This window comes from Triplophysa dalaica, chromosome 11 (genome assembly GCF_015846415.1).
Source record: "Triplophysa dalaica isolate WHDGS20190420 chromosome 11, ASM1584641v1, whole genome shotgun sequence".
In the NCBI taxonomy this organism is placed as follows: domain Eukaryota; kingdom Metazoa; phylum Chordata; class Actinopteri; order Cypriniformes; family Nemacheilidae; genus Triplophysa; species Triplophysa dalaica.
The window spans coordinates 17,216,478-17,243,022 of NC_079552.1; the positions used below are offsets into that span (position 1 = coordinate 17,216,478).

Genomic DNA, 26,545 nt, shown 5'->3' on the forward strand with positions numbered 1-26,545 from the left:
CGCAATTCATTTGTGACTCATTTGAACTGATTGAGCAATCCTTTAACCATCATCTCTCGCTCTCTTTTCTCTCTCTCAACAGAATGACAGGCCGAGAGTTTTTCACTCGATTCCCTGCGCTCTATCCCTTCCTCCTCAGTCAACTACAGGAAGCCGCAGCATCGGTAAACAGGTGAGAAACACCTCCCGGAACATCACGAGGCGCTGCAACGTGTGTGTGATTTGTGTCGGATGTTGTTAAACCGTTGAAGGATGCCAGGTTCGCTAAATAGACCCAGTTCTTCTCCACTCTCAAGTTCTCTGGGGCCATAATTCAAGTTCTCTAAGTGGCTCATCAGGCCTCTTTAGACCTATTAAGCACGCCTGACCACACGGATGCACAGATTCCTCGCTGAGATGCCTCGGATATAGAAACCGTGTGTTGGATACAAACCGAGCTCTTCGGCGACTGTGAGAACATGTTGCTCTCTTATCTCCCTCATTTAATTTCTCCACAGACTGATGCTAGTCGCTCATCCAAATAGCACTCACGTTGCGAAATCGTCCCAGGAGCATGTATTATCTTAATATGTATCAAATTATTGTAATGCCTTTTCAGTCTGGCGTTCTCTTCTTTTTAGCACAGAGGGGTCTGACTCTTTCCCACGGCCCAGTCTTAGCGCTCGCTTGCCAAGACAGTCGAAACTTCCCAATACTCGTATATTATATCGCCGATAAATCATTTCGCACATAAATAAGAGTTGGAAAGAAACAAGAGGAGGTTTAAAAATCATCAGCGTCCTCGCGCCACCCATCTTTATTTAATATGAAAAGATCATAATGGGATGGGTTAATATGAAGCAATTGAATGTGATGGAGAGTTTTTTCAATTGAAGTTCAATCCAGAACTTTTCGTTTATCTGGAAAGCAGGTTGTAGAAAGAATGCAAGCTGAAATACAGTTTGTCTACTTTGTGGAATATGTAAACCGCTATACGAAGATTTCATGAGCGCCGTGTCCAAGAAAATAAAAACGTGATCAATGGTTGGCCCCAGCTTAAGCGACTGCGTGCCCGTTTTATAACTATTTCAAACATTGTACTGTACATGGCAAATGAATGTCATGAGGGTTCGCTTGGACACACACCAGAGATGACTCTCGGATTGCTCCAGCACTTTGATAATCTCATTTTTTCCAGTCTTATCATCTCTTCACCTTCACAGGATTTCTTTCATGTGTCTTTTCCATTCATCTGATGCTGTATTTCATTGGTTCTAGTCTGCACTCCCCCAAGCTTTCAGGCTTTCTCCTGAATGTGCGTGAGGCTTGACGCTTCAGTCTCCCTGTGGTTGATGATGATCTCAGGGTCTTGGCTGTCCCGCACTGCCTGACTGAAATCAGACTCTAAACGCATTACCCGGGCCCTGATTAGCATGATAGCATTTCCTGCACTCTGGCCCGGGGTCTGCGGGCTCCGGGGACTCTTCGGAAAGGAGATCGGCCATGTTTGATGTAATAATGACAAGCGTGTCCACAGCTGGCAGCTCTGCTTTTGAAACCTCAAGGCCTATAGCGAAAATGAACAGATCTTGGCCCTCTTGGAATAAGAGAAAGATATGAGTAATTTACATTTGTGTGTGCATGTTTTATTTGCTCGGTGAAAGTGTCTTTCCTCTGGGTGAAAGACAAGACCTTTGCAGATGTACAATGAAGTGGAGGGAAGGGTCTTTGGGTTTGTACATTGAACAACATTGAAGGATATGTCTATCTTGTTGTGTTTAGTTTTAGTCGCTGTACGTGTGCTGCATACTTTACCTATAGGTAAACAGTTAAAGGTCTAGTGTATAAAATTTAGTGGCATCTAGTGGTGAGGTTGGGAATAGCAAACCAACGGATCACTCCACCCACTTCTGGAGTGGAAGTGGAGTTAAACTTATAATTTATATAACGGTAGAACGGGTTTTTTATATACCACTGCGGTGTGCCGCAATATACAGGATATGCTAAATTTAACAATTTTCTAATTTTCCCATTTCTATTTGCGTTAAGTCTCCCCAAACCCTCCCCCCAAACTGCAGAGGGTTTGTTTCATGTTTCGCGTGCATTAAGCTCATAGATCCTCCAAAAATTACACATTGGACTTTAATGTTTCAAACAGAGATGGTGATAAACTGGGAAAAGTTACAGAATGCAGCTTTGCATAAATTCTTTCTCTATGTATAATTGTTTTATTTTCTTCTCTCATTTAGTGATTCAGGGCAGGTGAAGCTGCACCCCAGTCTGTTCTTGCTATTGTTGGTTTTGGGTCGTCTCTACCCGTCCCCTATGGATGGCTCGTCCTCCCCTCTGGGCCTAGCTCCCTTTATGCCCTTAATTATTAGGTAAGTGTATTTTGAATTTATGTGTGAATTTATTACAACACAGTTTAAGGCAATAGAAGTGATGGATGGAAAGTCCGTTAAATATAACTAATATCTTAAACAATGTCAGTCTCACAGACTGCTCCCTTCGCACATCCCCTCATCCTTCAGCTCAGAAAATCCATTCCCGCTGTCGATTTATTCCCCCACCTCCATGTTTTTTTCCTTCTCTTGCCATTTGTGAGAGGCACAGTGCCAAGACTCGCTACCGTTGCTGCTGGCGTTCACACATTTTTGTCACTGGAAAATATTATTGGAACACATTCTACATGCACCTGTTATTGCATCCAAACATGGATGTGGCCTGACGCACACACACACACACAGTAAGGGAAAAGGCCTCAGTTGTGATGTGAGAGCCAGGAGTAATCCATTTTCACTCCCCTTTCTGTGTCACAGAACACTGTGTTCCTCCAGCTAGGGAGCAATATGTCTATTCAGATGACAAAAACAATAGCAGGATAGTGTTTGTTTTGGCTCAGAATAAGGGGGTAGAAATCTTGCTTCTGCTCTCGATATCACGGCTCCTGGCTTTGTGTCTCAGTGGATGCTTGCGACACGTGGATGTGCACTTTGAAATCTCCATTCACAATTTGCAGAGGTGTTTATTTATTGATGACATCAAGATTATTTGTCTTTCTCCATTTTTGCCGTTTTAAAGGGGTGATATGACACGGCTAAAATGAATATTATTGTTTATTTTATATTTTTTATACGCTGTATTTTCCATATACCGTGCATGTTGTATCTCCTCTTTGCACCGCCTCTCTGAAACGCTCAGATTTTTTACAAAGCTCATCTCTCTGAAAAGCGAGGTTTGTATGATTGGCCAGTTAACCAGTGCGTAGTGATTGGTGGAAGACTGCAAGCGTGTGACGGAAATGTACCGTCTATTACCATACTTGGAACATCAGATCCAAAGCAATTGTACTGACAGGTATGCCCACCTTACTTGCGTATACATTTGGGCGGTCTTAGTCAAATCATACCACAAACTGACCTGAATTTGGTGGTTACATGTGTCGTTTCAGGCAGGTCTGGGTGAGCATTCACTTTTAGATAGAATCTTTTGTTCCGCAATTTTACGTGTCTAATACATGCATAGGCCACTTATAACACACCAAAGACACAGAAGCACACGTATTCCCGCCATATGACCCCTTTAAACAAAAACATTCTCAATTCTTATGTTTTCTGTTATAAAAGACTGCCTTCACATGCTCTTGGACCTATCGGAAATATGACTTTCTGAGGTCAAAATTTTACATGAACACACTCTGATCTCGCGTTTCCAACTTGGAAGTAGTGTTGGGCGATATTCTCAGATGGTTCTTTCGCCAGCCTGTGGATCGCTGATTCACGATAGTTAACCTTTTAAACGAGAGAAAGTAAACTATTGCTGTAAGTCAATGTCATCAATCCGAATGTTTTCGCAGGACGTACAGTCTCTTCAAGTGAAAGAGAAACTCTGTTTGATAAACTGAGGCTTATAGTGACCCGTTTCATCATTTCCTTTAGCTTCATCAGTTCAGCACTTTACTGGATGCTCACTAGAACGTTCTGTACAGGTGTGTGTTTAACTACCGCCGCTGACCAAAAGCCTTGGACTCGCACCAGTTTTTCTTCCATGACGTTATTCTGCCCTCCTTACGGGCCGTTTGTATGCCAGGAATGTTCTGTACACCCTCTTATTCACACCAACACCCCGTGGGAGCCAGATAGGTGTTAAGAGTGTTTTCCTGCTAACATGGAGAGACTCTTTTCTTATCTGTATCTTTTTGTGGATAATTGATTTGGTGAAAGTGGTGTGTTTGTATCTTTTCTGTGTACATTTTTTGCTGTGTGTTTTAGTACCTGCGTTAGTAGTAGCACACGTGTGTTTTGACCCTCATGTGTTTAGTGTTCATCTGGAACAGAGAAGGAGTGTGTGGGGGCTGGATCCGTTCAAGGACTCGGGGCAGGAACACCGATAACACAGAGCAGAAAGGACCGTGTCAGATTGAGCTTGCCACCTTCTATAGCTACTAGGGCTACCTTTCAATTTTCAGACACATTTAAAACAGTCTCAAACTACACAGGGAAATTAGCAGAGATATTAGCTTTTCGTAAACAAATTCAAGATCAGGTCATATTAGCTTATTAGGTACCAAAATAAAATCTAAAATCGATTGATGGACCCACTGTAGAAACTCATCAGGCCAGAAACGGATTGCCAGAAAATTGGGTTTAAATTGCAGGAAATACAGCTTTACAGTGTAAAATACAGCAGCACTTTACAGTAAAACTTTACAGTTCTTAATTGTATATTTCATAGCAAAGTTTTGTATATTATTCAGTTTTAACTGTGTATTTCATTAGCGCCCACGCACCATATATAATATGGTAAGTAGTAATATTGTATATATGAAAAGTTTGTTTCCAAAACTCCGTAAAAAAAAAAAAATATATATATATATATATATATATATATGTATATATATTGTGTTAGCAGTATTTTTTCTGTTATTATGGCTCAAACCAAAACAAACCAACTGCAGTGTGACTGATATTAATTGGAATGCACAATAAAAAAAACATGATTTTGTTATTTTATTTTATTACGGGGTTATCTCTTTTTGGAACCAAACTCTTCATATGGTAAGAAATAATATAAATCTGATTTGTACTTTTTATTATAGAGTTAGCCACCATAATACAGGTGGTAAAATGGACATTCACACGATTAATCCAAATTTATCGCAAGTGGGCTTTCCATACTTGTATAGTGATGATGTACCGTGCCATGGATACAAACACAAATGAGTGACATGGTATAAAATTAGTGGTTTTAACACAAATTAAAGAGATAGGTTACTTATGCAAATATTCTTTCATTATTTACTCACATTCGAGTTGTTCCAATCTGTAAACATTTCTGTGTTCGGATGAAGACAAGGAAAGAAATTTGTAAAGATGCTTGTAATCAGGCAGTTGTTGGATTGTGTCATTGTCAGTGACTAAAATGTACCAAAATGTAACGTCAAACAACCTAATGTACGCAACTGTTTCAAATCATTGTGAAATGACAAAGGCTTCTGATATATTACTTTGTATAATTTTATTGAATATTTTAAAGTTCCTGTAGTGTGAATTTGTTTCTTACTATTCAAGAAAGACCTCCGGGATGGATTGATCATTAAAGAGAAAGAGAGAGATCTAAGGCAATGGAGCTGGATGGTTCGCATGCAGGGTTAAGGGACTGGTGGGTTAGAAGCTGTCTGGTTCTTGTCAGTGGAAGAATGCAAGCCCATTCACCCAAATGAAGTCCACATGTAGAGATGTTAAATATAGCTGAGCAGACCCCTCTACTCAACATCTGTACACTGCTGTCCAGTGACAAATAAGTTTTGAAGATCTCACTTTGGTTGTTTATTAATGGGCCTGCTTGACATATGGAAAAACCCACGGATGTTTACCTGAGAAGACTGTGATTTCAGTGAGCGTTTCATTCTTCATGCATAATTGTTTCATTAGTTGAGGTTCACAGTGTTGACAGCGCAGTTATCAATCCTCGAAATCTGATCTCAAAATATTTGTATTGTGTGGGGAAATCTTGAAAGCCCTGTCTGTATGTCAGAGCTAGATCTGTTAAGCTTTGAAGGATTTGAGAAAATAGGCTTTACCACAACGACCCATTTTCTGTTATCCAAGACCATAAGCGAATATGGGTGCATTTGATTTCTGCAGAATCTTAAGATCCATCTGCTAACATTTTTGCACGCTCTGCAAGCAAGAGACTGAAACATTATGTCCTTCAGATTCCCTGTTGGAAAAAAACGGTCACAACAGATTGAGGTTCAAAAAAACTTGACCGAGATGTTCTTTCAGGCCTGTTGATAAATAGGCTAATCATTGTTCAAGTAAAAAAACACATCTACATATGCCAATGGCAACCCTTTGGGTGTACATATTAAAAACAGATGGAAACTTTTGGATTGAGGGTAAAAGTAATTTATTTTGTTTAAAGAAAAAATAGAGGATCACTAAAGGTTATGTTGACCCATAATAAGAAATCACAAAGCACTTTAATATCTGAAATTAAGAGTACGTTTACACGATAAAAACTGAAACGTTTTTCCTTTGCGTTTTTGAAAGGTTTCACATACCCACGACAGCGTTTTCAAAACGATCTGCATTTACAATACGTGTGTGTGTGTTTATAGTAGGGTGCATATAAATACTATGTCTCCGCTGGTTGTAGACAGTGTTGGGTAAGTTACTCTGAAAAAGTAATTAATTTCTAGTTACTCATTACATATTCAATAGTGTAATTAGATTACTGTCCAAAATTACTCTGTCCAAAAAGTATTTAGTTACTCATTACTAATTACTTTCTATATCCTACATCGACCTTGATTAGTTAAGTGATTCAAGGATAGACATGAAACGGCTTATTTAATTCATTCAAATAAATAATATTATTAACTGACCAAAGTATTCCAAATGTGAGCACAGATTTTAAAGTAAGACTTTGAATTTTGATGTCAATTACACTATTGCACACGCATATATTTCACAAAGTATTTAGTTTAAGTACATCAAAAGTAACTGTAATTAAATAACAGAAAACATATGAGTAATCCCTTACTTTACTTTTTCAAGGAAAAAGTAATTAAAATACAGTAACTAATTACTTAGTAACTAGTTACACCCAACACTGGTTGTAGTGTATGCAACGTCATAGTTTTTGTAAAATGCCCCCTTAAGAGATAACACAGAAACAATAATGCCATCGTTTTCAAAAACGTGCACTTTGAGACCCGTATTCAAGTTAGCATTTTCCGTCCCCCATAACGCTGTTTTCGTGTAAATAAACAGCCAAAACGCAAACAAAGTTTTTGTTGAAAAGGGTGTTGAGTAAACAGCCTCCTAATGAAGAGTAAATGTAAAGGTTTGCGTACTGTAAGTCTCGTGCATCTCAGATATTTCTCCTGAGAAAAAGAGCCAGAAATCTCACAAATGTCTCCACTGGAGTTTAAAGCGGGCGTAACACACAGGGTTTCTGACAGTCTCATATTAATCTTGAGTACCTATATAGTAGTATTGCATACTTCGTATCTTTGAAGAGTATTTAGTTTGATCACATTTATAAAGTATAGAAACAGCTTTACGATCGTTACCGAAAACAAACGGCACGTGCGGGGGGAGGGGGAGGCTGAACCAAAGCACGTTGTCAACAAAACACAGACATAAGTTTCACTCACTGCACTTGGTTCATGTCCGGCATCTTTTAGCGCAACATTAGTCTTCCGAAACCATTACGATTGCTGTGGAAGTGTATCGAGCACAGAAATACTACGCAATACGCCCAACTCGTTTTTTGACAAGTTGACCATGTTAAGCATGATAAGACAGCACGTTTAACATTGTAAATAACTCCAAATGCATGACACATCATTGCAGGGCCCTCTACAATGTTACAAACGGAGCTCCGATTTGTGAAGCCTGCAATCAAAAGACAATATTTTTGATGATCTCAATACTTTTTAAACAGTTTTCTTGTTACATTTCTTGTAAGAACCTTAAGGAAAAACATCTGAGACCAAAGTGAAACTTGAATGAAATCGAGATCGCCATCATATCTCCCTCAAACGAATAAACACTGGAAGCAGATCACAGAATATAAAACCCATTGTGAAGATAAAATCTAAGAGCAGATGGCTTTCAGGTTGACTGCTCCAGTAAGGAAACATATTACAGATGCAATAAATGTTGTTTTCAAGGAGCATTCTGAGATGTTCAGGTTGGTGATGTAGACAGAGGAAAGTCTGGTTATTCAGGTCAGATGGGTGATTGGTGTAACTGTAAAATGATTATTGGTTTTATGATTATTGGAATCACCCTAAAGGCATTGAGCAAACTGCTCCCTGTTCAGTGAACGGTTGCTTCTGTTTTCATTGTATTTCTGTTATACGCATCATGTATAAATTAAGGGAGAAGCAGTGAATGCTTCAGGCATATATCTCAGCAATAACACACAAACCGCTCAAACGTGATGACAGGTTTGATCTTTCAGCTTCTACTGATTGAAAGATTTACAAGATGTGCCTGCAGCTGAAAGCGTGAAGAGCCTCCCATAAGGTGCGGCGACTAATATTGGTGGTGTCATTCATTTCAGAGTAGGTTTTCATCTGTGCGGCAACAAATTCCTTGAATTTACCATCTGACAGTTGAACCCTGTAGGTAAAACTAAATATCTCAAAATGGGTTCGACATCAGCTGACATACTATGCGTCATTAGCTGACATACTACACGCCATAGTGTCCATAAGGGTCTTAGGTGGTATTTGTGGGTTCCTGCATTCTTAGGAAACATTATGGATTTAATATACAGTATTTTCTGAAAAGACAGGTCTTTCCGATCTTTTTTTTAAAGGCATTTTGAATAAAACAGCTCTTCAAAATCCCAGTGAAATAAAAAATGACAACGCCTATATTGAAGTGTTTAATGTAAATTGTTAATCACTGTGGGTCATTCCCTTTTTTTAAATCATGTGGCCTCGTAATCTTTTGTTAAAATCGGAAAAAACACTTCCGTCCTGCAGTGACAATCCATCTAAGATGACGTAAGACGGCTTGGGCGGAGCATCCGTTAACTCCTCCCCATCAACTGTCAGTCTGCTGCGAGTTCCATTTCAAAATGTAACAGCTGTTTTTATTGACCCAGGTAAATTTCAGAATAAGACTAAAGCCACGGCCACAATTTTTCTCTTTCAAAATTCTCTTTCACTCGGAAATGCGTCAAAATATGGAAGTGAAAAAGATCGCAGCTTCCGGTTCAAGGGGACTTTAAGGTGCAAAGTGGAGGTTTCAGCAGCATCTAGTGGTGGGGTTGCAAATTGCAACCAACGGCTCACTCCACCCCTTCTTTTTGAAGTTCTCCGGGACTGACACAGGAGAAAGATGTCGTTGTGTTTTCACTTCTTTGCCAAGATAATAGAAGAGATAACAAAAACATAACACTTCATCATGTAAGGTCTTTATACACCTCGGAACACATAGTTATTTACCTTATTTTGCATATACCGTTGTTTTTTTGTAACCAGGTCCCAGCGAGGATAGATGTGAAAACGACACCCTTGCGTTTTAAATTAAGTCATGTGTGCACAGTCATTATATTTTCTGAAACGATGATGTTATCACCCCACATCTCAACCCTAATCAGACACTGCATAAGGTTTATGCCCATGCTCCAAGTTGACTTCCACATTTTAAGTGTATCTCTGTGCCAGATTTACAGTACCACCTACAGGTCTGGCATGTATACTACATGGTTTTGAGTCGGTTTCATGTGTACGCTGTTTTTTCTTTTTTGACGACACCGTGTTGACAGATTTTATTAAAGAGGAATAAAAGATTGAGAAAACTTTGGCTTCACATGGATGTGGCCTAAAACGTGCAGTAGAGAAATTACAGAACACAGTCAAACATGGTTTACAGAATAATCATATGCACGTACCACATCAGTCACATGATATCGCAGAACATATAAACATGGACAATACTTGCCAAGAACACATTCCATAAGTCTGCTATTGGTTACACATATAGATAGTGTTCCCAGAATGAACGTCTGGAGGTGAATGTGTGGGATGATGGGACCTTGGTATAACAGCTTGTGTCTTCCACAATCTTTTGGTTTGTTGGTGAGAGTCTGTAGGTCCGGTCATCTCGGGTAGGGAATACATATGTTCAAGAAGACTAAAGGACTTTGATTAACTCCAGAAGACCAATACTCAGTGGAGATAAGTGACAGCTTTGCATTTCGGTGAAAGCTCAGGCTGTTTCCAGTGCATGCATGTCTTCGTCAAGCACATTGGTCTTGTATTCAAGAGAAACAGTCTTTTGGATATGATCTGCCACTGTGGCTTACATTATGGTCTGTCTTTGTTTCAAGTGTTGATATGCTTGACTTTTATTTGGCGGCGAGGGCCTGTTGGTGATGCTTCAGAAGGTTAGCTATGGTCAGCATTATGAGGTTGCTGCTTACGTCATCTAGAGGATCTGCTTTTGTCTTCATGCTTTTAGTGATCTCGTATACTCCAACGCATATATCTTTAAAGTTTCAAGGGTTTTAAAAGATTAAGTTAAAATATATGATTCAAAACAGTATTAAAACATACTTTACCGTAAATTGGTGGCATTTTATTGGCAATTATTAAATTAAATTAGCATTACATTGATTTTATTGATCATTATTTTCTGTTATAGGCACCCAATTTATTTTAATTGATTATTCTTTACTGTTATCGCCATTAAATTAGCATTAAATAAAAAAATTTGATCATTGTATACTGTCATCGCCATTAAATTGGCATTCAATTTATTTTATTTATCATTATTTACAGTTATTGCCATTAAATTAGCATTGAATTAATTTTACTGATCAGTATTTACTGTCATCGCCATTAAATTTGAGTTCAATTGTAAATTGTATTAGAAAGGCTATGCTACTTTCCAAAAGTTTCTTCGTTTTTCATTAAGGTATTTTCCTACCGGTACCGCTTAGATGACATAATCAAAAAAGGAAATGCGTTTTAAAGGAGAAGCAATTCTTGTTTACTAAAACGAATAATTATGAAGACAAATATGTACGTGTGCTGATGAATCGGAGCCGGACGATTCAAGTAAATGTGGTCAATCCTGATTTAATGTTTATTTAGTCTGGTTTGAGCTGGATGTTCCAGAAGGGAGAACAGCAAATCCAGCCTGCCCCACATCATTAAAGTTAGCATTTAAATGTCATGTATAGCTGCATGTTCAGAAAATGTCAGCTGTGTTTATACAGTGATGTACTTTCTCGAGCATGTGACAGAACTGCATGTGCTATTTCACTCACTTCTGTCCACCTCAACAGCCAGAAGAACTCGAATAAACAGGATCTGTTACGGCGCTCTCGCCAGGTGCCGTCCGACACGGCCTCGGCCCATGTTGTTTCGGAGCCCGTCTAGATTTGTCCGGACCAGCAGACTGTCGAGTCATGCTGGAGGAAAACTGTAACACTGGGTTTAATAGGAGCCAGATGGCGTTTGAGCTGCAATGGCGGGTCGAGACTGAGAAAGCCCCCTGGAGATGGCTAGCCTCAGACTGCCGTGTTTCTAAAATTATACTCTTCCAAACTGTCATTTCCTCTCCAAAGACTTTTAATGGGACAAATTAGCACTGATAGTTAACATGTGAGGCCTGAAAAGGGGAACAGAGACTGGGGCAGTCATTAGATGGGAATATGTGTCTGTGTCAATGTTTTTGTGGCTTTGAAGTGTATCGTTACTGCTTTATTTACATTTGTTAAGAGCGAACACAACAGGTTAAGCTGGTTTATCGTGTGTAGTGTTTTTCTTTCAGACACAATGCTTCTCTGTTTGTGTTGATCATGTGACTGCGTCCGTTGACTGTTATCGTGCTGTGAACATGGATGTGTTTTGTGTGTTGATATGGACGAGGTGGAATTTAAACCTAGCAGGTGAGGGTTTTCATTCGTCCAGATGTCTGGTCAGGGTTTTGCGTTATCTTTGTTTTTTCTGTGTAACGTGGGCTACATGCATTCACTCATTAAAAGTCAATAGGGCAGATCATCAGACCTGTTGACACTGGGACACCCCACCCTATCTTTATATATTAAACTCTACCCGTGCCACATCGACTGTTAAAAGTGTCACATGCATCTTAGTGCACTCCTTAACTGATGATATCAGACATTGCTAACGCCCATTTGTGGCCGTTCATGTAAGGAGTGACCCTGTGGCCTACGCCCGTTTTATAAAGTGTCAAACAGGTTATGAAAGTTGAACAGGTGAAATGGTGCATGCGGTCGCATTATGTATAAACAAACTGTACCACTGGTCTTAATGCCATGACCCAATGTTGACCCGTTGGCTTGGTATAAGCATTAAAACTTATGGGCACTGCCTGGCTGGTTTTGTCCCACATGCAAAAAGTGGCAAGAGTGCATCTGTTACAGATGATGGGGCTCCAAAAATCGAGCCAGTTTTCTTTTATCTGTCATCAGCAAGAAATAGGGCTGTTCAACGATTAATTGCGATTAATCGCACCCAGAATAAAAGTTTATTTTTAAATAATATACAGTTTGTCTGTGTATTGTAAATGTTAATTTTGTATTTACATCCATATATTTAAGAAAAATGAAAAATAATATAAAAATAAATAGATTTGTATACATAAAAAAAAATATTATTTATAAATATTAATATATAGGTGCACATATTTCCCTTATATAAACATGTATGTGTGTATGAGTTTAATAATAATAAACATGATGTGCACAGTACACAGACATTTGTTATGTAAAAGAAACGTTTGTTCTGGATGGAATTAACCACGAGTAATCGTTGCACAGCCCTATCTGGAAAGTGTTTAAAAAGTGTTTTTACATTAAATATATCACAAGTTTGAGTAGTGGATTTGGTCAGATAAATTTCTTTGTCAGAATATTGCAATGAGATGTAAAGTTGTATGACTAGAAATAGTTATTTAAAAAAAATGATGTTGCATAATTTTTTTAAACCTTTTTTTGTTTTTGTTTCATTTTAAGCTTTATAATGTGCAGATACTCTGGAACTTAAAAAGTGATGCGGTCATAGAGCGCAAAATCCCAAAGTGACGTCTTCTAGGGACTGTACATGACTTAATTCATATAACTTATTTGTGAAACAGATTTCATCAGTTTCTCAAGTGGTTGTTATTGTACAGATTTGTCTCTCAGTAGCTGAACATCATTCATGGTTTGAGGTCAGTAGAGATCTGTTCTCTAGCGGCTGTCATTAGGCCTGGAAGAGAACCCACCTCCATGTGCTGTCAGCAGCAATCTGTCAGGAGTTTCGCTTGCCTGTACCTTTAGTTTATTTTTCATGTTTATCTGTTCATCTCTCAAACGTTCATTATTCCATTGATCTGCAAACATGATTGTAGGGCCCTACACTGTTTGTCTTTTATTTTTCCCCCGTACTTCTCTCTCTGATAGATGGATATTTAACATCTCTGGAGCTTTTAGATTTTCCACAACTTTTGAGAGTTGAGATGTAGTGATTGTAAACCACACAGCTCAGTCATCATGGGCCGGTTCTGAAAATCGGTCCACTGGGGTTTCCCCCGATGTCCTGCCAGTGCTGTCTGATACAAAGTTCAGCCCAACTTCCACCCTTTATCAACACACACATCCATGAAATACTTGCAAATTAAATATTATTTACACAATGAGTGACGACCGACGACAAAACCTGTCAACATGTCAGTTTCACATTTCACCCTTAAATCAACAATGAAAAAATCTCATTACATTCTCTCTCTCATTACAGCAACTTAAAAAAAAAGTTCAATACACATTTTCTTTATAGTTTCAAATAATAATTCATTTCCGGTAGTCATTTTTTCATGTTCATGAACCTAGCTTTTGTAAGATTTGCTTAAGCACTCTTCTGTTAGCTATTCAATATACATTTCGGCAACCGGCTTCTCTGACCTCCTTTCTTACACCGTCGGGTAACCTGAATTGGAGAGATGAAGTGTATAAACTGTCATGGTGAACATGTTTCCTCTCGTGTTGTCTTTGTAGGTGCGGCCGCTCGGCTGTTTCCCGCACACGTGAAATGGCTGCGAGAGCTGTGGTTCCATTTGTTCTGGTGACCCAGGTCCCTTCCACCATCAAGACTCTACTCGAGGAGCTGCCTCAAGAACCTGGACCAGGAATCCAACAGAACCACATCCACGGAACACTGTTGCAGGTTTGTGAGTCCTTCGGAGTCACATGATCTGTACAGCAACCAGTTTACTGTTTTATGAATAATGAGACATTACACTATTCATTTCATAATAGGCTCATTTAGATCCAATGCAACTAAATTATACCAAAGTATAAAATAGTTAAAATAGTCATATATATCCTGTCAATCAAAAGAGCACAGGAAATCGCAGGGAATGTGTATGAAAATGTAAGGAAACATCACCAGTTTGATGTTCAATATTAATAGTCATTTTATGAATTATTAACATTCAGAAAACCTACAGAATCGCCATCAGCAAATATCACTCTGAATAATCGGCTATCGGGAGAGACATTTTTTACATCTGTCCATGTCTAGTTACTGGTTATGAAGCAAAACCTGTGATGGGGTACAGATGCCATCCTTAGACCCTTAAAGTTAACACTTATTGTTAATGTCAGGTAATAGTTTAGCATCCTATGGACTTCACTGAGACACATGAGTGAACATCACATGAGACACAAGTACAACATGAAGTGTGCAATTTGTGAGTAGCAAATGAAGTGAATGTTAGTGTAAATTACATGAAATTCATTATGGACTAAAGATGTACAGTAATGGGAAGAGATGCTTTGTGTGATGCCCCGTTGTGGTTGTCCTATATCTGCAGTTGCTGAGAAACAAACTGTGGTATGGAATGAATGACAGAGGTTGAGATGAGAGAACTTCTGTTGCTTGATTTTATTCGGAAATGGAAGAAATGTTTTAAATCCTCATGTGAAATGCCCGACATCTTATACTTCCATTTTAAAACTTCCTGTATGTCTCTACCTCAGTGTTTATACACTCCTCCATCCCCCGCCATTCCTGTTCAGAATGTATTTAGCTCTTCTTAAAAGAGTTGTCGGCATTATTGCGAATTGTTAAAGGTTTACTTTTATGTCAACAAAACTAACAATAATAACTCAGAAAAGACGTGTGAGACAACAGATCCAAGCCATACACCAAAACATACTAGATAAAACTTGTGTAAATATGCTAAAAGTTTAAAGGGATACTTCACCCAAAAATGTAAATTCTGTCATCATATAAGCTTCCAGTTGTTTGAAATCTGTATACATTTCTTTGTTCTGATGAACACAGAGAAAGATATTTGGAAAAATTACTTTATCATTTTTTTATTCTGTTGAACACAAATGAAGACATTTTGAAAATGTAGGACAGCAATCAGTTCTGGGGCACTTTTGACTACCATTGTATTTTTTCCTACTATGGGAGTCAATGGGGGGCAAAATCAGTTTGGTTAAGCATTCTTCCAAATATATTTCTCTGTGTTCATCAGAACAAAGCCATTAATACTGATTTGGAACAACTCGAAGGTGAGTAAATGATGACATCATTTATGGGTGAAGTATCCCTTTAAACTTTTATCATACTTTCACAAGTTTTCCTGAGTGTGTTTTGGTGTTTGGATCTATTTTCCCACACGTCTTTTCTGACTTATTCCTGTTTGTTCTGTTAAAGTGTGTAAATAAATGTTAAAAAACAGACACAAAAGACAGATCTAGAGAGAGATACACAGTGAGTCTTTCTTTTTCCTGCATTTAACAGCCTGGTCACAATGGTTTGACTTTGTCAATATGTAAATTATAAGTGTGTGTATGACGAGAAATAACAGATAACAACAGATGATGAACATAATTTTGTGTTTGTGTGTGGGTCAATGACGTGACATGTATTTTTTGTGTCCAAATTCATTATTTTCCTAAAAAGAATTTGAATAAATACATGTCATATATCAAATGGATCTACAATATGTCCTTTATAAGAAACCCTTTTCATTTTATTGAAATTCAATAGATTTTTTTGAGTTTTGGTGTTTGAAAGACCAAAAATGTCAGGTGGTGCGACCGTCCGAACATACTAACAGAGAACAAAACTGAGAAATAAATGTTAATTTTCTCAATAAAATTCTTAATAAAATATTTTGGCATGATTTTATGTTAAATTTCTTATATATGAGGGGAAAAATACTCAATGCTAAATAGATTAAATGTATATTATTTTAAATTAATATATGGTCGCACCACCTGACATTTTCTTATTTGTCATTGACCCGTGTATGTGTGGAGGTGTGTGTTTTAGGTCAGCTGCTGATAATGTCATGATGTTTATTTTAATCTTCCCTCATGCTGGTATGTCACGTGAATACCTGAAACGCATGGATGGCTTGTGTACGTGTGGACCGAAGCATGCACAGAGAGAGACAAAGAGGTGATACTGCCTGTGCTGGGTGTTTCTTACCTGTGTAAAATTGTAGGGTGATTTGAATAGTTGCTAGGGTGTTGCTATGCACTCGTGTTCTGGCTGGTTTGTAGTATGTTGCAGTGTCATAGGTTTTTTTGCACAGTGTTTTGCACAAGCTATAGAAATACTCAGTCGGATCGCTTGAATAAGTATTCCATTCCATTCCATTTTCTACCGCTTATCCGAACTACCTCGGGTCACGGGGAGCCTGCGCCTATCTCAGGAGTCATCGGGCATAAAGGCAGGATACACCCTGGATGGAGTGCCAACCCATCACAGGGCACACACACTCACTCATTCACTCACGCACTCACACCCTACGGACAATTTTTTCCTTGAATAAGTATGCAATTGTTTATTTTTAAATACATTTTTAATAAACCCTTGTTGATAGAGTTTAAGCATCAGAAAAATGGCAGTCTATGAATAAATTTTCTATTTTAAAAAGTCAAATAAACAATATTAGGGATGTGACAAAAGACACGGTATTTGGGAGATGACAAACTTTGTAGGATTAAAAAATAATTGAAATGCACGAACATAATACCCAACAAATGCAGAATGGGCGTCTCCTCACAGAAGATAAAATAGTAACTTTATTTTAATTTGAATGTGTCCCTAAATGAGGAATATGGACCGTTATGGATGTGACAATCCTGTAAATGGCACTTACCTGACTATGAATAATAATTTGCTAAAAATAAAAAGAATGCTTTAAAAACCTGGAGACCTCACATGGGTATTTGAACCATCAAATGTTGATACTGTATCTGTCATTGGTAAAAAAAAAATACGGAATTGCCCCGTAGGGAAAATAAATACTAAGAGAGTCAATGGGGGATGAGATACTTTGGTTACAAGCATTCTTCGAAATATCTTCCTTTGTGTTTAATTCATAGAGGTTTGGAACAATCTTGAGGGTGAGAAAATGATGATACAATATTCATTTTTGGGTGAACTATCCCTTTAACTCATCAAAATAAATTATACAATTAACATTTTTAAAGATCTTATAAGTTATAAGAAATGCAACAAGATTTTTGAGTCATCTTATATTGAGCATGACAATTTGATTTAACATAAAAGTTGAAGGCAGAAATAGGTTGCAGTTTGTTACAGTGAATATAACGTATGAGAAACAGTAATAGTGATATTTGCAGTGCCTCTAATTGATTTCGAACCCCACATCCATTGTTTGACAAACAGGTAAGTCTGTCTCACGGATTGGCAGAGCAAAAGTCGGCCGCTCAAAATCCATCAATGTTATGAAAGCTCCAGTGTTAACATTTTTCTTGAGACATGTTAAGAAAGAGTGTAAAGTTGTCTCTGCACATTAAACTGAGATCTGAGAAATATTTTTTAACGTAAAAAATTGCCCACTTTGACTGTAATTGCATAAGTAAACGTTACAGCGTGTTTTCTTAAAAAAAAACTGTGAAGGTGAAAATACAAAAAAAAGAGAGAACGTAGAGGATGGAGGTGAGGAAAACAGGTTGCAGATGTTGTTGACATAGTCCTGAAGTAAAGACTTCTTGTTCTTCTCTTGAATCTGATGTCCAGGCACAGGTAAGAGTTGCCTGGACGAATGCGCTCTTCACGCAGTTCAGGACGTAAAACCTGACGTGCACACTTTCCCGTGAAGGTAAGATTTCTGATACTGGGACGAAATGGGAAAGTGTGTCTTTCAAAAGCGACATTTGATGACAAAACCAGCTCTGCTGAGTAAAACGACTGAACCCTGCTGAGTTCACCCAAAAATCCCTGTTGACACAACTCACTGGTTCCCTTCAGAAGTCAACTAATGAGGGAAACAGATTGAGCTTCACTAACATAACCTGACGCCTCTGCCCTGGCTCTCAGCATTTCTCTACTGCTGCTGCTTACCCACAATGCAACTTTTTTTTTGTTCTCAGTAAGATTCGGACCCCATAGGGAAATAATCCACTGTGTGTACAAAACTATAACTCTGAATGAAGACACAGTGTGCACATCGATGAACTTGATGCACACACACATTCAGTGCTCTGAAGGAAGTGTGCGCTTTTACATTTTTCTTAATGCGATAGTTCACCCAAAAATGAAAATTGTGTCATTATTTACTCGCCCTCTTGTATGACTGTATGACTTTCTTTCTTCAGCAGAACACCAAAGAAGATATTTTGAAGAACGTTGTGAACTGCCAACCATTGATTTGCATTGGTCTGTTTAGCTACCAACAGTCTTCAAAATATCTGCTTCTGAGTTTTGCGGGAGAAAAAAATCCTAAAAGTTTGAAATGACAAAATTTTCCTGTTTGGGTGAACTTTCGCTTTGAAATTATTTTTAATTGTAAATGTTTTGTCATAGGGGGGCACGGTGGCTTAGTGGTTAGCACGTTCGCCTCACACCTCCAGGGTTGGGGGTTCGATTCCCGCTTCCGACTTGTGTGTGTAGAGTTTGCATGTTCTCCCCGTGCCTCGGGGGTTTCCTCCGGGTACCCCGGTTTCCTCCCCTGGTCCAAAGACATGCATGGTAGGTTGATTGGCATCTCTGGAAAAAATTGTCCGTAGGGTGTGAGTGCGTGAGTGAATGAGTGAGTGTGTGTGCCCTGCGATGGGTTGGCACTCCATCCAGGGTGTATCCTGCCTTGATGCCCTATGACTCCTGAGATAGGCGCAGGCTCCCCGTGACCCGAGGTAGTTCGGATAAGCGGTAGGAAATGGAATGGAATGCAATGTTTTGTCGTAACATCCCCTCATAAAAGTTGCAACTTTATATTCGTCACCTATTTTAAAACATTTGCTTTCTTTGTATTGTTTAATCTTTGACTGTTATTGTGTCAGAGGTCAACATCTACAGTATTCTACACTGTTCTCGGACATCTCTGCGTGATGGTGTTTGTGCCTTTTCTAAATGTGTCGTCTTTGTTTCTGTGTACACCCTGCTGAATTATGGACTTCAGTGGAGTGTTTATTTTTGACCTTGCCATCGGTTTGTGGTCGGTCACAAGTTGTGTAGTTTGTCACTATAAATATGTGTACTTCCCTCTGAGGGAGCATGAGAGGCCGGCCATCATGGGCCTTCCCCCCCAGCCCGAGTGAAAAGGTCTGAGTTAGATGTGTGGGATACAGGGTGTGGGCCGCTTGTGTTGGGGGTGTCTGCAGCTGGAAGGCCTGCTATTTCATGGTCGAACTTGTTTTGCCCTGAGTTTCTCTCGGCTGGTGTGTAATGAGTGGCTTTCACATTGTGGCTGTAACCCAGTAAAGAGACTCTATTTCAGAACGGCCTGCACTCTTTCACTGGGATATCGTGGATAACGTGTCTACTTTTCATTCACTTCTTCAGACTACTCATTACATTTCTCACTCTGTCTCATGCTGATCTTTGTTTGATCTCTACGCTTTCTCTGCCTGATCTCTATATGATATCTCTGCCTGATCTCTATATGATATCTCTGCCTGATCTCTATATGATATCTCTGCCTGATCTCTATATGATATCTCTGCCTGATCTCTATATGATATATCTGCCTGCCTGATCTCTATATGATATATCTGCCTGCCTGATCTCTATATGATATATCTGCCTGCCTGATCTCTATATGATATCTCTGCCTGATCTCTATATGATATCTCTGCCTGATCTCTATATGATATCTCTGCCTGATCTCTATATGATATATCTGCCTGCCTGATCTCTATATGATATATCTGCCTGCCTGATCTCTATATGATATCTCTGCCTGATCTCTATATGATATCTCTGCCTGATCTCTATATGATATCTCTGCCTGATCTCTATATGATATCTCTGGCTTATCTCTATGATTTCTCTGTCTGATCTCTATGATTTCTCTCTCTGATCTCTGATTTATTTTTCTGTGTGATCTCTGATTTATCTGCATGATCTCTCTGTCTGATCACTCTGAATACTCTTATCTGATCTTTCTTATGATTTCTCAGTCTGATCTTTTTATGATTTCTCTGTTTCTGATCTCTGTGGTTTCTCTGTTGGCACTCTCTGAAACTTTGTCAGATTTCTCTGCCTGATCTCTATGATTTCTCTGCCTGATCTCTATACGATACATCTGCCTGATCTCTCTATGATTTCTCTGTCTGATCTCTGTGATTTCTCTGCCTGATCTCTATGATTTCTCTGCCTGATCTCTATACGATATATCTGCCTGATCTCTATACGATATATCTGCCTGATCTCTCTATGATTTCTCTGCCTGATCTCTGTGATTTCTCTGCCTGATCTCTATGATTTCTCTGTTTGATCTCTATGATTTCTCTGTATGTTCTCTATGATTTCTCTGCCTGATCTTTCTTTGATTTCTCTGTCTGATCTCTATGATTTCTCTGCCTGATCTCTATGATTTCTCTGCCTGATCTCTATACGATATATCTGCCTGATCTCTCTATGATTTCTCTGTCTGATCTCAATGATTTCTCGGTTTGATCTCTATGATATCTCTCTGTGATCTCTCAGAACTTTTGTCTGATTTCTCTGTCTGATTGCTATTATTTCTCTGTCTGACCTGCATGATTTCTCTCTCCTATAATTTTATGATTTTTCTGTCTGATATCTTTTTTATCTCTCTGTATGATCTCTTTATGATATCTCTGTGTGATCTCTATGATTTCTCTGATTGCTATCTCTAAATTCTTTGTCTGATTTCTCTATGATTTCTCTATCTGACCTCTCTGATTGCCGGATCTCTTAAAATTGTTATTCAATCTCTATTATTTTTCTGTCTTATCTCTGTGATTTCTCTTACTTCTCAGTCCGATCTCTCTGAATTCTTTGTCTGATCTCTATGATTTAACGACCTTTCTAGATTATCTGTCAGATCTTTTCGAATTATCTCTTTCATTTCCCTGTCAGATTTTTCTTTCTGTCTGATCTTTCTATAATATTTTTGTTAGACTCATTACGTTGGTAATTTTTTCATTACTGGTTCTTTTGCCATCCCTATTGTTTTTCTATCTGTTCTCTCTATGATTTGTTTGATCACTGTTTTCTGTAGGATTTCTTTCTCTTTATAAAGTTCTCAATGCATATGATTTCCTATTTCTCATTGTATTAACGGAGTCGTCTCCTCCACAGGTGCTGTCTCTGATTCGTTCCTACCTGACAGACACACACAGACCCCAGTCAGGAAACCCGCAGGACTTTGACATCTCCCATGTCCTCTTTCCATGCCTTTGGCTCGCCACAAGGTGGGTGCTCTCAGTCTCATACAAAAACCCCTTCCTACATTTTTTTTCAGCAAATGTGGTCACACGATACAAGCTAACCTGCTTTCACACAATAAGATGACTGCTCCGCTCTACTGAAGGATCGTATCCACAACACGTCCATGAATCACTCATCTGTGTAAAGCAAGTTCTCTGTGTTTTGCTCTCCGCTCGGTGACCCAGCACACGGACAGCAGCACTGCGGGGAACTTGACACGGCCACGTGCCCTTCGACCGCTGTCACTCATCCATACTGATGCTTTATGACAAACACATTACAGAGAGAGAGTGTGTGAAAGAGAGAGATGGGAAACCTTTGAAAAGTCTAGAAAGGTGGCTGCTTGGAATATTTACATAGTGTAGTAAGTTTCTTCTGTGTTGTTTTAGATTCTTTCATCACCTTGTTTGTGTAATGTCAAGTGCAGTGCATCATGGGAAACGGTATTAGCGCATAGTGTGCTCTTGTTATATACCACACAAAAAGCAGTGTACTGTATCATCCACTGTGCATAGTATAGCATATCGCACTTCTAGTATAAGCAAAATAATCATTTCCAAACATATCCTGGTGTAGAAAACGTTTATGTAAATAGGGCAGAGAAATGAAAGAATAAGTGTAGATGCAGGATAAAGAGGAAATGAAAGAAAAATAACTTATTTATAGACTGATGAACCTCAAGAACCAAACCACAAACAACATGTGAGCCCGGCTGTTTGACGTGGTCTATGTGTGTCTACCAGTTATTCTCAGTGTGGCAATTCCTTGAATTCTGAACAACATTGTGCCATTCAAGAGACACAAAAAGATGAAGCCAGACATTTAGTGAGGGAGAGAGAGAGTATGTTATTAATATCTCACTGACGTCAGCCCTGAACACTGGCCCTCTTGTTCTCACCCGTGCCCACGAGCGTTTGCTGCGCTGTGGTCACACACACACACAACAGATTTACTCTTCCATATACTCACCCGTTTCTTAAACACACACACACATGCCCGCAAATATTGCTCGGGCAGTTGGTCTCAGATACAGAACCCAGATTTCTCTTTCTTCCCACGGGGCAGCACACGTGATGACCGCCAGATTCCCCATTCATTGTGGGCCTGCTAACATATGTACTGCTCCCAATTAAACCATGACGACCAGTCAAACTACATCAAGGCTTCCTGGAAAACTCCAGAGTTTAAAGTTCAGAAGTGCTAATAGTGTGTTTAGTTACATTTGTGTGGATTAGAATGGACACAGTGGGCAGTTAGATTTGTGTGTTTTTACTCCCTGATGCAAGTGTTTTGGTACAAAGTGAACAGAAAGGGATTGACATTATATGTGTATGTTATGTATTTTCTCTTTTGTGTGCTCCCACGGAGAATGATGGGAAAATTTTGTTCAGCACAAGCTAAATGCTGTCTTACAAACAGACTAAATTAGATATTTTTGCCAAGGTTTAATGCTGTTCTTCATCAAAAGTACATGCAGCAGAACAAGCAGTTTGCGTTCGCTACATCGGTTTTGACATTTACAACTACAACATAATGTTAACAATATCTGATAGTTTCCGACATGAATCTTTTGACACAATCCCAGCTCAGAAAAGTGGTTTTGTGTCCACATAATGGAAGTCAATGTAGTTCGGTTATCGACATTCTTCAAAATGTCTTCTTTTGTTTTCTGCAAAAGAAATAAAATCATACAAGTTTTGAATTACATAAGGATCAATAAATGATGAAATAATTTTTATTTTTGGGTGAATTATCCCTTTAAGGAAGATTTCAACCATGAATCTGCTTTTCTGGTCAGTTGCAGACGGTTTTACTCTTTGAATTACTCACTCTCTTGTGGTTCCAAATCTTAAAAATGTGTTTGTTTGGTTGAACGCAGAGAAAGATATTTGGATGAATGCTTGTAACCAAACAGTTCTTGGGCACACTTGACTACCGTAGTAGGAGAAATGACAATGGTTGTCAAAAGTGCCCCAGAACTGTTTGGTTTCCTACATTCTTCAAAATGTCTTCATCTGTGTTCAACAGAAAAGTTATTTTTCCTACTATTGTAGTCAATGGTGACCAAGAGCAGTTTGGTTACAAGCATTCAACCAAATATTTTTCTCTGTGTTCATTTGAACAAACCCATTAATACAAAATTGGAACACCTCGAGGGTGAGTAAATGATGACAGAATTTTTATTTTAGGGTCAACTGTCCCTTTAAGTGTCCAACTTTTTATGGCCACTGCACAAGTAACAAGATTTAGATTTGGATTGAATGACATGCGAGTAAATGCAATGAAACAATGTGAAATAACTGTTCTTTTTCGCACACAAACACGCAGAAGGAACCCATGTCTGGTGACACGTGGTGCTTTTTTAGACCTGCTGGGCTGTCTTTGTGGCTGTCGTCCTGTTTCTATATCAGGTAAGAGCCCAACACCAGTGTTATGTGCGTTTTCAAATGCATAACCCTTGGTCTAGTTTATATCCCAGAGAAATATGTTTATTTGACTGCGCTATTCTGAGTGTGGCCTGCGAGTCTTTGATATAAGAGGAATGCTAAACTGTATAGATCTCTGACAGATGGTGCGATTGTGCCTGTGTGACCCAGTTGCGCTTTTGCGGCCTCCATGTGTCGCGCACATGTGGGAATGGTGGTAGTGTTTATCGCTGTAAAACAAGCATACTCTTACAGTCCCACCCGCCTGCCGTCACTTGCATAACAAACGGTGGGCAGGGATCAACATACACACACACTGTACAGAGATTTATTTATACACCCTGGCCTGTAGTCTCAGTCTTAACACTCTCATCTACATTGCCTTTTATTTCTGTTGACATCAGTTTCACTTTATGTTTGTGTATTTCACACTCTGTCTAGCCTGTTTTCCTCTTCCACGAAAATGAATAGTTCACCTGACAACTGACTTTGACTTTGTGTATAGACACTTTTACTCAGCAAATTTATTGTCAATTTTAAGCATATTGTCGTTGTTCATTTGAAACCTTGGCTGCAAAATTGTTGTTTCTCAGGAAATTAGAAAAAAATTATGTCGTCAAAGTTGACGGGCACTTTTTTTATTGGTTGGGTATTCACAAGACCCAGTGACAAACAAAGAGTGACGAATAATAATTATTTGTTATACAAAATCACAAAGTATGGAGATTTCAGAAGGACAGCAGCGATATTACATTTTTCAATGTTTGCAGGTTTTGCAAAATTATCTGCAATGCAACATTGTGAAAAGTGCCATGGAAGTAAACTTGAATTAAAAAAAGTTCCTTTGTGGTGCTCAAAATGAGGAAATTTAGAGGAACACTCATTTCACCCATGCAAAATGCAAAAAGAATAAAAGCACCTAAAAGGTGTATGCTTTATTCCTAGTCTTATGACACCAAATGATAGCTTTGTAACCAGATCAGACAGATTTAAGTGAGTAAAACAATCTCTCTCACCGCATATTTCAAATCACATTCACACTTGGACACGTTCAAATTTGGCACATTACGTTCGGTTACGCGACCCGCAAAACAAAAGCAGATTTGGTGTCGTTGACATCAGACCTGCCGTGACACATCTCAACGTGTTATGTCGATGTACACTGATGCGGGTGTAGGATTTGGCGGAAGCCAAGATGGCAGAATATTGCTCTGTTTCTCAAACGAAAACTATTTGACAGTTACAAAAGAGTACAGCAAACAGGACCCGGTTTGTGACCCACATAAATGATTTGTTTTGGGATGACATAAGGTGAAACGACAGAAGTGATGTTTAAATGTGCTATTAAAAAGAAATGCAATATAATAAACAAACATAACAACGTGTTCAAAAGTGTATAAAGACCTTAAATAATGAAGTGTTATGTTTTTATTACCTTAGCATGAGCTTATTACCTTACATTAAATTGACCATGTTGTTTCTTCAATAGTCATACAAGTATAAACTGCTCTACACTGTAAAAAAATATGAGTTGACTTTACCATTTTTGCATCATAGTTTTTTAAGTTAATTCAACTTCAAAGATTTTAAGTAAAACTAACAAGAAAATCTTTGTTGCATTTACACAAAAATATGAGTTCACTTGACATTCTTTACTTAAAAAATTATGTAGCACAAGTTCAATCAACAGTGATCATGTAGGCTGTACTAAAATGTTTAATTTACCTTAATGTTCATATAGCATAGTGAAGTATATTATTATAACAAATAGTATAATTGATGACTGATTTGATGTCAGTAATTGAATGATTCTCCACAGAAGCACACAACTTACTACATTTCTGATGTGTGTCTTCCTTATTGTGGTAAAAAGAAATGCGATGGGTTGAACAGGGTCTATACTTGGCTAACAAAGCACAAATCATCTGAATGGTTATTTCATAGAAATCGAATATTCACAACAAAACAACATCAATAATGCTAAATACATCTTACATTTCGTTAAACATCTAATTAACATCTATATAAATGCCCCAAAAGTGCTTATTATTAAAAAAACACATGAATAATCAAAGTCTTCAGGTGCAAGGGCTTATGGGTGTTCCTCACAGCAGTACTGATAATATTAAGTTCATTCCACTAGAAATGTATGTTGGCTTTACTTAACTTTAACTGTAGTTTTCAAAACTCAAATTTTTCCATTCACTTCACGCATATTTTTGAGCATCTTTTGTAATTTATATATTTGTGTTGCATGAACAAAGGATTTTAGCTTAAGCTAAAAAATATATAAATTTGTTTATTTTTAAGTTGAAGCTGCTTAACATAAAACAATATGGTTGTTAAGACAATGAATTCCTTTTAAGAGTGTAAAGAACGTGTTTAATAAATACAGCAAAGAAGCGAAAATGTGACCACATCTTAGTCCTGTGTCAGC

General features: G+C 38.4%; 1 protein-coding gene across 2 annotated transcripts in view; it reads left to right on the top strand.

The window, feature by feature from the left end:
* The window catches only part of thada (THADA armadillo repeat containing), a 75,237-nt gene that overhangs the window by 32,484 nt on the left and 16,208 nt on the right, over window positions 1-26,545 (top strand). For both annotated transcript variants that reach the window (XM_056760935.1, XM_056760936.1), the window contains exons 27-31: window positions 83-172; window positions 2,229-2,360; window positions 14,011-14,179; window positions 21,554-21,666; window positions 24,011-24,093. In XM_056760935.1, the coding sequence (XP_056616913.1) occupies window positions 83-172; window positions 2,229-2,360; window positions 14,011-14,179; window positions 21,554-21,666; window positions 24,011-24,093 (587 nt within the window). The remainder of the gene's footprint in view (window positions 1-82; window positions 173-2,228; window positions 2,361-14,010; window positions 14,180-21,553; window positions 21,667-24,010; window positions 24,094-26,545) is intronic.